Source organism: Mus caroli, chromosome 2 (assembly GCF_900094665.2).
Source record: "Mus caroli chromosome 2, CAROLI_EIJ_v1.1, whole genome shotgun sequence".
NCBI classification, from domain to species: Eukaryota; Metazoa; Chordata; class Mammalia; order Rodentia; family Muridae; genus Mus; species Mus caroli.
Window position 1 is genome coordinate 138,033,702 of NC_034571.1, and position 13,608 is coordinate 138,047,309.

A 13,608-nucleotide genomic window follows, 5' to 3' on the forward strand; every position below is an offset into this window, starting at 1 on the left:
CTTCTTCTTCTTCTTCTTCTTCTTCTTCTTCTTCTTCTTCTTCTTCTTCTTCTTCTTCTTCTTCTTCTTCTTCTTCTTCTTCTTCTTCTTCTTCTTTTCTCTGTCCCTTCCTCCTCCTCCCCCTTTTTTAAATGAAAAATGTACCCCAAAACGCTGGGTGTGATGGTATACACCTTAAATACCAACACTTGGGAAGCCAGTGGCAGGCTGATCTCTGTGAGTTTAAGGTCAGCAGACATATTAAGTTTCAGGCTCAGTGGGGCAATATAGTGAAGTCCTGTTTAAAATAAATAAATAAATGTATAAATAAATAAATAAAGGCAATATTAGGAATAGGCTAGAGCTCAGTGATAAGCGTGCCTGCCTAGTTAAACCTTGTCTAAAATACATACATACATGCATACATACATACATACATACATACATACAAGGAAATGAGACCCTGACTAAGATAGATAGAGAGACAGATAGATAGACAGACAGACAGACAGATAGATGGAATTAATGGTAGACTGGAGTTCAATGACAGAGGACTTGGCTACTAAACACAAGTCCCTTCAACCACCAGGACTGGGAAAGGAAAACAGAGATTCTATCATCATTAAAGGTTTAAGAAAATGTTAATTTACAATGGTCTGAAAGAAAGTTTTTGAAATATTTGGGACAGTGAATTCAACCCACACCTTTGTACAACTTAATGAGAAAAGTAAAAAAATCCCCCAACTGAGCAACAGATATATGAACAGGCAAAAAGAGATGCAGCAAATACATAACGAAAATATACTCGGTACCAAGCAAGCCAAAGTAAAAAAGAAAAAGAATTGCTCCATCAGATTGGATGAAATCTAAAAATTGGATATTGGGGATATATATAGTGACACACCTTTAATCCCAGCCCTCAGGAGGAAGAGGCAGGCAGAACTCTGTGAGTTTGAGGACATCATGATCTAGTCCTAAGCTAGCCTACATATCTAGTTCCAGGCTAAGTGGGGCTGAGTTCCTCTGTGTGTGTGTGTGTGTGTGTGTACATACATACATGTGTACACACACACACACACACACACACGCGTAAATATATATATGATGTTGGAATATGGAAGTGCTTACCTCAATGCCTTTGATACCCAGCAGCAGAATTGTTTCAAGTTAAAAGTGGATAACAGGCTGGGAAGATATTTCAGTGGATACGGCATTAAATATTCAAGCACAAGTTACTAGAGTTTGGATCCCCAGAGTCTGGTACAGTTAGCACACACTTGTAATCCTAGTGTTCCTACAGTGGGGCACGAGGCCAAGACAAGAAAACCTCCACAAGTTTGTATCTAAGCTAGCCCAGCAGTAAATACAAAAGACCCTGTCTTAAATAAGTTAAAGGCAAGAACCCACGACCCAGATTGTATTGTGGCATGTGCATGTGTACACACACACACACAATTAAAAATAGGACATCTGTAGAGCTGGAGGAATCACTCGGTGGTTAAGAGCACTAGCTGCTCTTCCAGAGGACACAGGTTCATTCCCAGTAAGCACTTGGCAGCTCCCAACCATCTGTAACATTCCAGATCCAGTGTTTTCTTTTGGCTCCTGAGGGCACCAAACTCACATGTGTGTTATACAGACAATCATGCAGGAATGACACCCACGCATATATATTTTTGAAAAATAGAATATCAAATTCAGACAAGTGCCATGGACACTCCTGAGGGCACCAAACTCACATGTGTGTTATACAGACAATCATGCAGGAATGACACCCACGCATATATATTTTTGAAAAATAGAATATCAAATTCAGACAAGTGCCATGGACACTCCTGAGGGCACCAAACTCACATGTGTGTTATACAGACAATCATGCAGGAATGACACCCACGCATATATATTTTTGAAAAATAGAATATCAAATTCAGACAAGTGCCATGGACACTTTCAAATATGGCAGAGGCAGTTTAAAAAAAAAAAGGGCAAAGGCACATGGATAACTGTGACACCACCTATAGCCTGAATACATAGATGCTGGTGTTTCCCTGAGCTTTCATATGTTACACAAGGAGAACCCCAGGATGCTCAGCTCTGCACTGCTCATGATAGCAAAGCAGTGAGATTGACCCCAGTGTCTGTCACAGTCAAAGTCGGCTGGGAGTAGAGGTGCGCATCTGTAACCCAACATTGGAGACATTGAGGTAGGAGGATTGTCATGGGTTCCACACCAGCTTGAGTCACACAGAAAATATTAGAGCAGCTAGGGCTATGGCATGATCCTTCTATAAATAGATCAATAAGCAAAGGAAATTAAGATTGGGGTATTTCCCCACATTTAGGTGATTCCCGCCAGATTCTGTTGAATGACTGTTATGGCAGAAGTAAGCTAGGAAGCATGTCGGTATGATTCATTCTGTTGGGTGAAAAAAACACAGAGATAACATGCAAGAATGAAGTTTGGCATTGTCACCAGCTTTTGTAATCCCAGTACTCAGGAGGGTAAAACAGGATGATTGCTTCAAGTTTGAGGTCAGCCTGGGCTACATAGTTCCAGACCAGGTTGGGGTACAAGTGAGGCCTTGTCTCAAACAAAACAAAAACAAAGAAAATAGCTGGTCGGAGTGACACATTTATAATTCTAATACTCCAAGGCTAGACGATCAGAAGTTCAAGGCCAACCTTGAGTACATATCAAGTTTGAGACCAGCAAAGGCTATGTGAGACCTTGTCTCAAAACAACAACACTATCAACAAACTCTTGTCTATAAATGGAGCCGGGAGCCCGTGCTACCTTTTATTCCGTGGTGATAATTCCAGTAACAAAGATTGTTTACAAGTGTGGACGGGGCCCATCATTTTCAGAGTCGGCTTTGGAAAACCCCCAGTGTGGGATGTACCCACCAGACCCACGAAGCAGCAGGTCAACAGAAATAGACAGGGGAGAGAATTGTTTGGATCATGTGATTTCTCAGGTCCTGGAATAAGTCTTTTCCCACACAGCTGATTCCCAGAATGCAAAAGCCCACCAGACTCCAAGGCCACGTTGATGAATTGGGGTATAGAAGAAATTGTGAAGCTGGCAGCCAAGTGCCCGACGTTTCCCACACCCTGGGTCTCCAGCCATCGCCCTATCAGCTGCACATCCCTTCTCAGCATTGATAACATTCCTGAGTGACACCAGGGATTTGTAGCCTCGCTCTCTAAGCACTTTCTTGTTCTATTTTTACTTGACCTTGAAGAGAATTATTCTGCTTTTATCTAAACCCCCCAAAAAGAAAAGATTTGGGGTTCCCTCCCTGTTCCCTCCTCCCTCCCATGTATACAGAGTTACATACAATGACTTTTCTTCCTGTTAGAGGAAAATGGGTGCCCAGTAGGTGGGAAAATTCTGGACAGATAGAGATGCCCCTGCCCCAGATCCTTCCTTGCTGCTGGTGATCAGTCTCTTCCAGGCTGAGAGGGCCCTTCCAGGACCTCTCTTAAGCATCCCTTAGAATTAGCTCTCTGTCATCTTGATTTTGAAAAATGGGAGGCACTATATATAGGAAGAGGAAAGAGAATACTTAGGAACCAGTGGCCGTATTCAATCCTCCAGTCACCTTTTCATAGCATCACCCCTTCAGACTTGTGACTGGCCCAAGGTGACCCAGCCCACAGAGGAAGAGGGATTTGAAGGCTGGCCTTCCTGAGCCCCCCAAGATGGCCCAGTTACCACTGTTTCACACTCTCTAGCTGGAACTAAAGCAGAGGGGGGGGGGAGGGGAGGGGTAGGAGAGGGAGAGGGAGAAAGGAGGGGAGGGGAGGGGAGGGGAGGGGAGGGGAGTCGAGTCCAAATGCTGAGCTGTACTTTATAGATCTGTTGGATTCAAACCTTAGTTTCTGTGTATTGTTTTGAGGATGAGAGATATGCTAGGGTTTGGGAGTCAGGATCATTGTCTCATAAACTTTATGCCCTGCCAACCTGAGGTCCCATCTTACCCTCTGACTAGACAAGATAACAGCCACTGTTATCCCCTTCACTATGAACTGCAGGCTTCCTGTGTGACCAGAGTAGTCAGAAGCCACACTCATGGACTAGCTTTGCAGTTGCTTCGGCATCCAGTCTTCTCTGGACCATAGCCTCAGCATAGTGGGACATCAGCAGAGACATTCAGACTTCTTGATTGATGCTTGTGTTGGGATTGTACACATTGTAGAAACTTAAGTTCAGTGGTTCTCAATCTGGATCTTGACCCCTTTAGGGGGTCTTTTACAGGGGTCACCTGAGGCTATGGGAAAATACAGATATTTATATTATCATTCATAATAGTAGCAAAATGGTAATGAAATACTGTAACAGTAGCAAAAGAGTTACAAAATAGTAATGAAAATAATTTTATGGTTGGGAGTCGTCGCAGCCTGAGGAACTGTATTAAGGGGTCACAGCATTAGGAAGACTGAGGACCACTGCTTCAGTTGATATCACCAGGTGCGGGAGAAGACTCCTGCAGACGCTCCTGCTAACTTGTAACATGGGTTCCTTGAGGGGTTCTGTCCTCAAAGAATGTCCAAAAGAAGAATTTAGGAAGAACCAAATGGAAGGAGTAGCTCTCGGTGATGACATTTGCTGGTGGAGGAGCCTAATATGTCTACAAGCAATGCTAAGAGCAGGCCTGGACCTGGAACATTTGACTCTGGTCCAATTCTTGAGGGATTCCCTCTATGTTGTCAAGTGTGTGGGCTAAGTAGGGATTGGATGAAGGGGAGAACATGCCTCCCTCTGTCAGGGATCCATCCAGGAGTAACATTTGCATTTATCTACCTTCTGACCTTCAGGTCACTGTGCAGAGAAATGGTGTACTCAGTAATTAGCCTGCTTGGTACCACTAAGTGAGAGCCACACTACAGGATCTGTGCTTGTCTAGGTTTAGAAAAGGGAGGGGAGACAAGGCCAAGAGCTGCAGTCAAGGTGCAATGATAAGCGAAATGGCTGCAGGAAGCAGCTCAACTGCCAGGGTTGCTTGCTTCTTCTGGGGAAGCCACTGGGAACCCAGGAATTGAACTCAGATCTTCAGCTATCTCACGGGCCTGCAGTCCCCTCTTTTATGTTCAAACCAGTGTTGTTGGTAGCCAAGTGATGAAGAGTGCAGAGGTGAATGGAGACATGGTAACTACTCCTGCTGCTGGGGTAGGAATCTAATCTGTGAGGTTTGCTTAAGGCTATGGTAGGATGTCCCTTGGGTGGGGCCTCTGCTATGTACCACTCTTGTGTCTAGACCATAGTGCTTGTGAGCACCCATGGTGAGCACCCATGAACGTTTTAGCTCCCTCAAAGCTGTAGTTCTAAGCTTTCATGATACACCCAGTGTGGATGATAGGATCTGAACCCTGATCCTCAGATAGATCAGTAATGCTGTTAACTGCCGAACCATTTCTCCAGTACCTTGTTTGTGTTTGAGATGATATTATTCCAGGCTGGACCCTGAACTCACTGTGTTCAAAGATGATCTTGAATTCTTGGCTCTCTTACCTCTTGTCCAGGCCCACAAGTGTGCACCCTCACACCCTACAGTTTCATTTTCTAATTATTTTTTCTCATAATTTCATATTCAACCATCATATCCATTTCTGGCAAGTTGTTCCTGGATCTTCCTCTTCTTTCTGTTCTCATTGACCCCAAGAAGTCCAAGCTGGTCTCTTGTGTGGGGCCCTGCTATTGTTCTTAACTAGTATCCCCTTTCTCCACTAGCACTTACAAGCATCTATAGCCCAAAGACAAGATTTCTTTTTCTTGACCATGCTGTAGATCAAACTCTGGACCTTGTGTTGGTTAGACAAGTGCCACAGCTACTGAGCTATGTCCCAAATCCAACTAGACAGTGTCTAGAGATTATGAAATGGAAGTCTCCCAATTGCCAAAATTAAAAATGCCCACTGGCTCTTACTGCAGGAAACTCAAAGGCATGAAGAGCGTAATATTTTTAATAATATTAACATCATCTAGTGCCTGCATACTTCATTTTCCAGGTTCTGGAACTTTATGCATGATAGGCTGTTCCTTTGATCTTTCCATGTCATTCAGAGCTCTATTTCCTGTGTAAACACCTTTTCCTGATAACCCACACTCGGTAGCAAGGCCCCTTCGTTACCTGCTAAGTCCCCCTTATCTACCTTCAATCCAGAAAGTCTCAACACTCAGTTCTGGGGTCTATTTCTCCAACCAGTGAAAATCGAGACCTGCCAACTTTACTCTCTCCACTTCATGCCTGGCATGAAGTGGGTGCCCATAAAGGTTTGAAGCTGAGTGGATGAATAAATGAAGTCAGGCTTTTCAAATAGCTTATAAATAGGCTCACTGAGTGTTAGCATAAGCCACGCATATATGAAAAAATAGCTGCACTTTCAAAAGTCTGGAACAGGGTAGCAACCATACATGCTTTCTATACACTTACAGTGACTGGTTACATTGGGAAGCTGGAGAGTGTACCTCGGGGGCCTATCACTGGCCTGGTATGCACAGATCCTGAGTTCAGTCTTCAGCAATGCCAAAGAGAAGATAGGTGGACATGTGGAGGATTGGGCTGGGAGGAACCAAGGTGAATGAATGAGCCTGAGATTTACTCCAGCCTTTGGGATGAGATGGGGCATCTTCACAAGAGGTGAGGGACACGAGACAGCTGAAGTCATTACCAGAAGAGGTCACAGTTATCCCCTAGATGTCTCCAGGGTCTTCCCCAACCCGAATTACTCATTCCTAGACTTGAGCAAACTCACCACCACCCCCACCCCATAACCTGTCTCCATGCTTTTATGGTTTAATTTCAAGGTTTTATATTCATTTGTTCACTCATTCAATCATTCCTGCAGGTGTGTAGATTCCCATGTTGTTTAGTATGGTCTTAGTCTTCTGCGTTCAAATGATCCTTCTGCCTTTACCTTTCATGTAGCTGGGAGCAGAATGACCCACTGGCTTCACATTTATCATCTTAAAAGGCTAAGCTAGGCATAGTAGTAGCTCATGTCTAGAATCCTACTGCTCAGGAGGTTGAGACAGGAGGGTTGCCTTGAGTTGTAGGTCAGCTTTGGTGTACACAGTCAGTTCCTGACCAACCTGAATGACCTACAAAAAACCCTTTCTCAAAACACCAAATCAAAAACTACAGTGAAAGAGAGAGACTGAAGCAGGAGGATCTCAAATTTAAGGCCAAACTGTCATACTTAGTGAGTTCAAGGCTAACCTCGGCTACGTGGTAAGGCCTGGCTCTTCAAGGCTAGCCTAGGCTGCGTGGTAAGGTCTGGCTCTTTTTTTTTTTTTTTTTTTTGGTTTTTCGAGACAGGGTTTCTCTGTGTAGCCCTGGCTGTCCTGGCACTCACTTTGTAGACCAGGCTGGCCTCGAACTCAGAAATCCGCCTGCCTCTGCCTCCCGAGTGCTGGGATTAAAGGCGTGCGCCACCACGCCCGGCTAGGTCTGGCTCTTCAATGCCTCAGTTAACTAATGAATGAAAGCTGGAGATATAGCTCGGGTAGAATATTTACATAGTGTGTATGAGGCCTGGCTTTATCCCTAGAATCTTGGCAAATTTGAATTTGTAAGTACTACATTGTTTTCTCGTCTATTTTTTTGAACCAGTGTCTTGTTGTGTAGCTTAGACTACTTTCAAATCTTTATACCCCTTCCTCAGCCTCTTGTTGTTAGGATTATCGTTGTGTGCCACCATGCCTTGTTACACAAACACACACACACACACACACACACACACACACACACACACACTCACACATTTTTTTTTCCCCTGAGACAGGGTCTCACTCTGTAGCCATGGCTGGTCTAAAACTCACTATGTAAACCAAGATGGCCTCCACCTCACAGAGATCCTTGAAATATTTCTTTTGACAAAAAATGAGTTTGGAGACCTGGTTTGAGTAGGATTTATTTATTCTTCTATATTCATGTTGAGCAACCCAAACTGGGTGTCAGAATCCTTTCCTTATTACAATACTGAAACCCCAGCTCTTTCCCAATATCAAAACCTAAGTTCTTCCTCTTTTTAGAGGGGACCTGCTCCTCCCCCTTTCTTTTTTCCTCTGGTTAGAGGAAATTCACAGAGCCAAGATTTAAAGCTGGGGGTAGGAGGGTCATCTGTTGAGGGCTCCCTGGCTTTAGAAACAGGGCCCGCCTCTTCACTTCCTGACGTCATGCTATTTTTGTCTCTGTATAGCTCATTGACACGATCGCCTCGGAGATCGGAGAACTGAAACGGGAGATGGTGCAGACAAATATCAGCCGGGAAAATGGTCTGGAACCTTCTGAAACCCACAGGTGATCAAAGACAAAGCTAGGTGCTGGTTGCAGCGAGCTGAGGGACGCAGAGAAGCTGGTGAATGAAGAGGGCTTGGCAATCCCGTCACTCCTTCAAAGTTTGGGCACTGGGAGTGTGGTGACACCACCAGATGAAATTCTCTGTAGGAGGTGGGAGTGGCCTAGAAGCTCCTTGCCTGCTTGTTTATTTTAATTGCTTTGAAGGCACTTGAACTTTCTACCTTCTTGATTCCTCCTGGCACCAGAACCGGGAAATTGTCAGTCACGTATCACAGTGATGGAAAGAGTAATACAGCGGACCTTCCGTGCATGAAGTAGAATTCAGTATAGCCCTGGAAGTCTCCAGAAGGTTTAAAGGGGAGCAACTAAAGAGGATGGACCCATTTTTCATTCTCAGGTCAGAAAAATCCTCAGACAATAGCTATTAACCTGAAAAGCCATCAGGGGGGTTATAACTAAATGAGGTCATAAATGGCTGTGCCAATTTGGCATGCTGCATACTCTTTGAATATGTAGGAGGGACTGGTTTTGCACTGGAAAATTATCTTTACAAGGGTCAGAGGTGAGGTTGTAGGTTGAAGGTCAAGCCTCTTAGCTCTTTGATAGAGCCTTAGTTGTTGACAGAGAAGCAGAAGGTCATTGCTACTGAATGATGGGCGTGTTGGTTGGGGCCTAGAAAACCAGGTTCATCACCCCACCCCCTCTTCCCTGCATGGAATAGTACAAAGATTTATGATGTGAGTCTGCTTGCAAGTCACGGGACACGCAGACAAACCAGGTGGCACTGGTTGCCCAGGCAAGTTTCAAACCAGCCTGACTTGTTCTCTGCCCAAGACTGAGGGAGGGGGAAAAAAAAGCCACCAATCCAGGGAGGCGGTTGTTAGGCAGCTAGAAGGTGGTGCTGGAGCTGCGTTTGCCTTAGCTGGGCAAGTTCTAGGTACCCTCTACTTCCTGGCCATCTCTACAAAGTAGTGGAGGTAGACCAGGTGTCCTTCCATGCTTCTTGGCTTTTAGTGCTTTCTTTATACCCTGGTGTGAATGGACTTTAATTAGTTACATTGTTTTCTCCCATAAACTTGACACACATGCTCAGTGCACAATGGTTTTCAGCTAGGAGATTTTTCCCCCCATCTCATATCCATAGTTCAAAGGCTATTCTTGGAACTTTTGTGCAGGGTTGAGCTTTAGTCTCTGCACTGCTATATGTAAGCAAAACTAGAGTCTAGGCTGATAAGGAGTAGAATTTAGTGACATTTGTTTTTTCCATGTCTAGGAAAAATGGAAACCATGTCCCCAAGCTCTGCAGGGGACAGACACAGAGTGAAAAAGATCTCCCCTAAGTATAAGTCACAGGGGTTAGTAAGGTTTGGGGGGGGGGCTGCAAACCATTGAGGTCTTGCTTCCTGACCTCAGCAGATAATAGGGTGAGAGCTGGAGTTCATTTAATCACTAACATTGCTTGTGTTTATTTGTGGTGCATGCTAAGTATCTGTTGTACTTCCGAGGCTCACTACACTGAGTACACCACACTCCCAGCCCTAATATCTCTTTTCATCTTTTTCTTTCCAAATTTAAGGATGACCAAAAGTGCGGGACGTGACTGGTCATGGTAGTGAATGCCTTTAGTCCCAGCAGAAGTAGAGGCAGGCAATCTCTGTGAGTTTGAGGCTAACCTGATCTACATAGCAAGTTCCAGGTCAGCCAGAGCTACGTAATAGATAAACCTGGTCTCAAACAAATGAGCAAACAAAACCAAAAAGAATGACCAAAAGTACACCACAATAACATATTTGTTCAAACTAATATCCTTGGATACTGTGTTCATTAACATGGAATTTACTCATTTTTAGAGGTAACTTACTTGCCAGACATAGTAGCAAATATTTGTTTGATAGATAGATAGATAGATAGATAGATAGATAGATAGATAGATAGATAGATAGAGATAGAGAGATAGAGATAGAGATAGAGATAGAGATAGAGATAGAGATAGAGATAGAGATAGAGATAGAGACAGAGATAGATTGTGCTTATTATGTGTTGGCCTCAGGGGTTTGTAGCTACCAGCCCATTGTATCTCCTAACTATTCTAAAAGGCAGAGAGAGGTCCATTATTAAGCTTGTTCTACTCATGTGGAAATTGATAATGTGGCTAAAACATCAAACCAACAATTCTTGGTCATTAAGATTTTTTAGGAGCAGTGACTTCTTTTAACTTGTCCATTTCCCCAATGGAGGTATCAGGAGAGCCAGGCAACAGGGAGGTAGGAAAAAGAGACTTTGAGTTGTTTCCAGAACGAAGGCAAGACATAGCCATGGGTACAAGACCACAATTCCATCCTGGAGTTGTATTACTGCTGTAGAGAAAAGTGGTTGAGCACACAGAACTTGTGATCCTGAGACTTCAGGGGCTGAGGCAGGAGGATGGAAAGTTCAACCTAGAAAGAGGGAGAGGAGGGAAGAGGGAGAGAAGGGAAGGAAGAAAGGAGGGAGAGGGAGGAAGCTAGTTAGCAGTTCCACCCTTTCTAGGGAATTGCTGCTATTCTTCCAGTGCACCAGATGTAACAAATGCACCCTTGTCACCTTCCTCTGACATCCTTCTCCATAAGTATGAGTCTGATGGGGCCTCTCCTGTCCTTCCCAATAGTCATTGCAAAATGCCTGAACTTCCTCAATTGATGGAACCTGGGGTTAAATACCAAGCTAGTTTTCCTAGGCAGTAAAGGGCCTCTATTCCCTTGCTTGGGTTAGCGTTTTGCTATTCCATGGTTAACTCTGAAATGTTCTCGCAGTCTTGATGTTTTCTTGTGCCGTGGACTCCTTTTCAGAATAGTATGCTTAAGTGTATTAAATCAAATTTGATGGTATGACATAGGAAAAACAACTATGCTTGAAAACCAAATGTACAAATGTACAGTGTACAAATGCAGTATTTCACAGCAGACTCGTTTCTTTACTAATGCAAGTGGGACCAGAGATGGCTGTCAACTGAGCAGAGAGGAAGCTCTGTTCCTAGTGTGACTGCAGAGGAGGCACCTCTGGGTTCTGTTGGCACCAAAGGCATAGCCACTGGGATGCTCTTGCATTATTGTTGCCCATCTTCCAGGAGGAAGGAGGTATATATTCTCATCACCACCGTGTGTGTGTGTGTGTGTGTGTGTGTGTGTGTGTGTGTGTGTGCATGCGTGCGCGCACAGACAAACTGGAGGAAGGAGGTATATATTCTCATCACCACCGTGTGTGTGTGTGTGTGTGTGTGTGTGTGTGTGTGCATGCGTGCGCTCGCAGACAAACTGGAGGAAGGAGGTATATATTCTCATCACCACCGTGTGTGTGTGTGTGTGTGTGTGTGTGTGTGTGTGCATGCGTGCGCGCGCGCGCAGACAAACTGGAGCCAGTGGAGGTCAAAAGTCAACTCTGGGTCTCTTCCTCTGTTGTTGTCCACCTTATTTTTTCTGAGGCAGTTCCCTTTATGAATTTGGATTTCACTGTTTCAGATAGACTAGCTGGCCACTAAACTTTCAGTACCTCTCCACCTCCTAGCACTAAGGATAAAGGTACGAGCCACCGCGTCCAGCTTTTACATGGGTTTTGAATATCCAAACTCGTCCTTGTCGTTGCACATCAAAAACTTTACACACTGAGCTATCTTTCTGGCCAGTATGTTCATTTCAAAGTGAAACCAAAGAAGGCTGGGGGTGTGGCTCCGCTGTATTCCATCCCTAGCACTGCTTATCACCTTCGCACGTCCTTGTGTTCATGTTAAATTGTCTCTAAGCAGGGTAGAGTGGCTCATGCTATGATGGTGGCATTTGGGAAGTGGAGGCAAGGGGATCAGAAGTTTGGTGTATGGACATCACACCGGAGACTCCTCTCCCCTCCCCCATTGCTGCTCTGGCCTCCAGCCTGTGCTCCCTTGTTCCTCGACCCCCTTAGCCCTGGAATACCCAGACCTCTTGGACCTATTCTCTTTATCTCTTTGCTCTTCATGCAGTTGGCCATATCTAAGACATTTGGAGATTTCTGTTCTCAATGCCCACATCAGTAAAATAGGAATAATAATAGAGCAACTTTATATCCTGAGGAAGAATACACAAGCCATAGACTGTACAAGACTTAGCACAGTATCTGACCTGTCAGATGCAGTGTATATTTACCAAGAAAAGTCTCTGGAGTCTCAAGTTAATCCCATCTGGTCTTGTGGCTTTGATGCCATTAACATGTTGGTGATTTCTAACTTAGGTCCTCTCTGGCTGATCCTCTTTATGAGTTCAGAGGTTTGCAACAAACTTACAGAGACTGTGATTGAACCCTTGGGGTCCCCTTACAAAGCTACTCTCTCCCCGGTCTTTCTAACACACCCACATGAACCTTCCTGCCATTCCTGCAGCCCCGTGTTTATAACCCCTCTTCCATCCATATTCAGCTCCTAGCAGTTTCACCCATTAGAGTAGATTCCTGAAGGGACCCCTTCTCACCAGCACCAGCACCAGTGCCAGCGCCATCACCATGATCCCTATCTGGTATTCTGGCCACAATGTTTTTCACTTTTCTGGGCTGTCATATAAGCAAAAACTTGCCATATAAGCAAAAACCTATTTTGCACTGTGTTAGATATTAGAAATAATCCAGAAATGAGTTTGTTTGTTTGTTTGCCAGTCTTTCTAGCAGCCTAAATTGACCTAAAACCCATGATTCTTCTGTCTTGGCCTCTCAAATGCTTAGATTATAGGTCTATACCAACATACCTCCCTTATAGAAGGATGTCAGTAGGTTACTAGCAAATACAATACCATTTTATATAAAAGACTTTAGTATCCACAGATTTGCATATGCTGGGGGCTTCTTGAACCAGTACTGAGAGAGTTATGTGCCTACTTGCTTATTTAATCATCTCTACGTCCAAGAATGGCCAAATTCCGTGAAAGCAGGAGTTTGGCTTGTTATATTAGATTTTGGGGCCAAGAGTCACGTCTGGCATATGACATATTATCCATAGCTGTAGGAGAATAGGTGGCCAACAGGCCCATAGCAGCCCTGTGAAGATTCTAATTAGTTAGTTATAGGCCCATACCAAGTGTAAGATGCACACACACAGACACACGCTAGTGTACACAAAAAGAAAAGCTGTGCTGAGCAGTATACAGTGCTTACAGTATATGCCTGTAATCCTAGCACTGGGGAGTCTGAAGGGTAATGCAGGTCCCATGCCAACCTGGGCTTATGCAGTGAGTTCAATGACAACTTAGATAACTTAGTGAGAGCCTGTCTTGAAAGAAAAAAGGAAGGGAAGGAGGGAGGGAGGGAGGGAGGGAGGGAGGGAGGG

The 13,608-nt window shown here is 44.4% G+C and overlaps 1 protein-coding gene across 6 annotated transcripts in view; it reads left to right on the forward strand.

Annotated features, from left to right (window-relative positions):
* Rin2 (Ras and Rab interactor 2) overlaps window positions 1–13,608 on the forward strand; it is a 206,732-nt gene that overhangs the window by 133,055 nt on the left and 60,069 nt on the right. For 4 of the 6 annotated variants that reach the window (XM_029472237.1, XM_029472240.1, XM_029472239.1 and 1 more), the window contains one exon: window positions 8,182–8,282. In XM_029472237.1, the coding sequence (XP_029328097.1) occupies window positions 8,182–8,282 (101 nt within the window). Of the gene's footprint in view, window positions 1–8,181; window positions 8,283–8,527; window positions 8,680–13,608 lie in introns of those variants that run through there. The other 2 variants (XM_029472248.1, XM_029472256.1) reach the window with 2 other exon arrangements.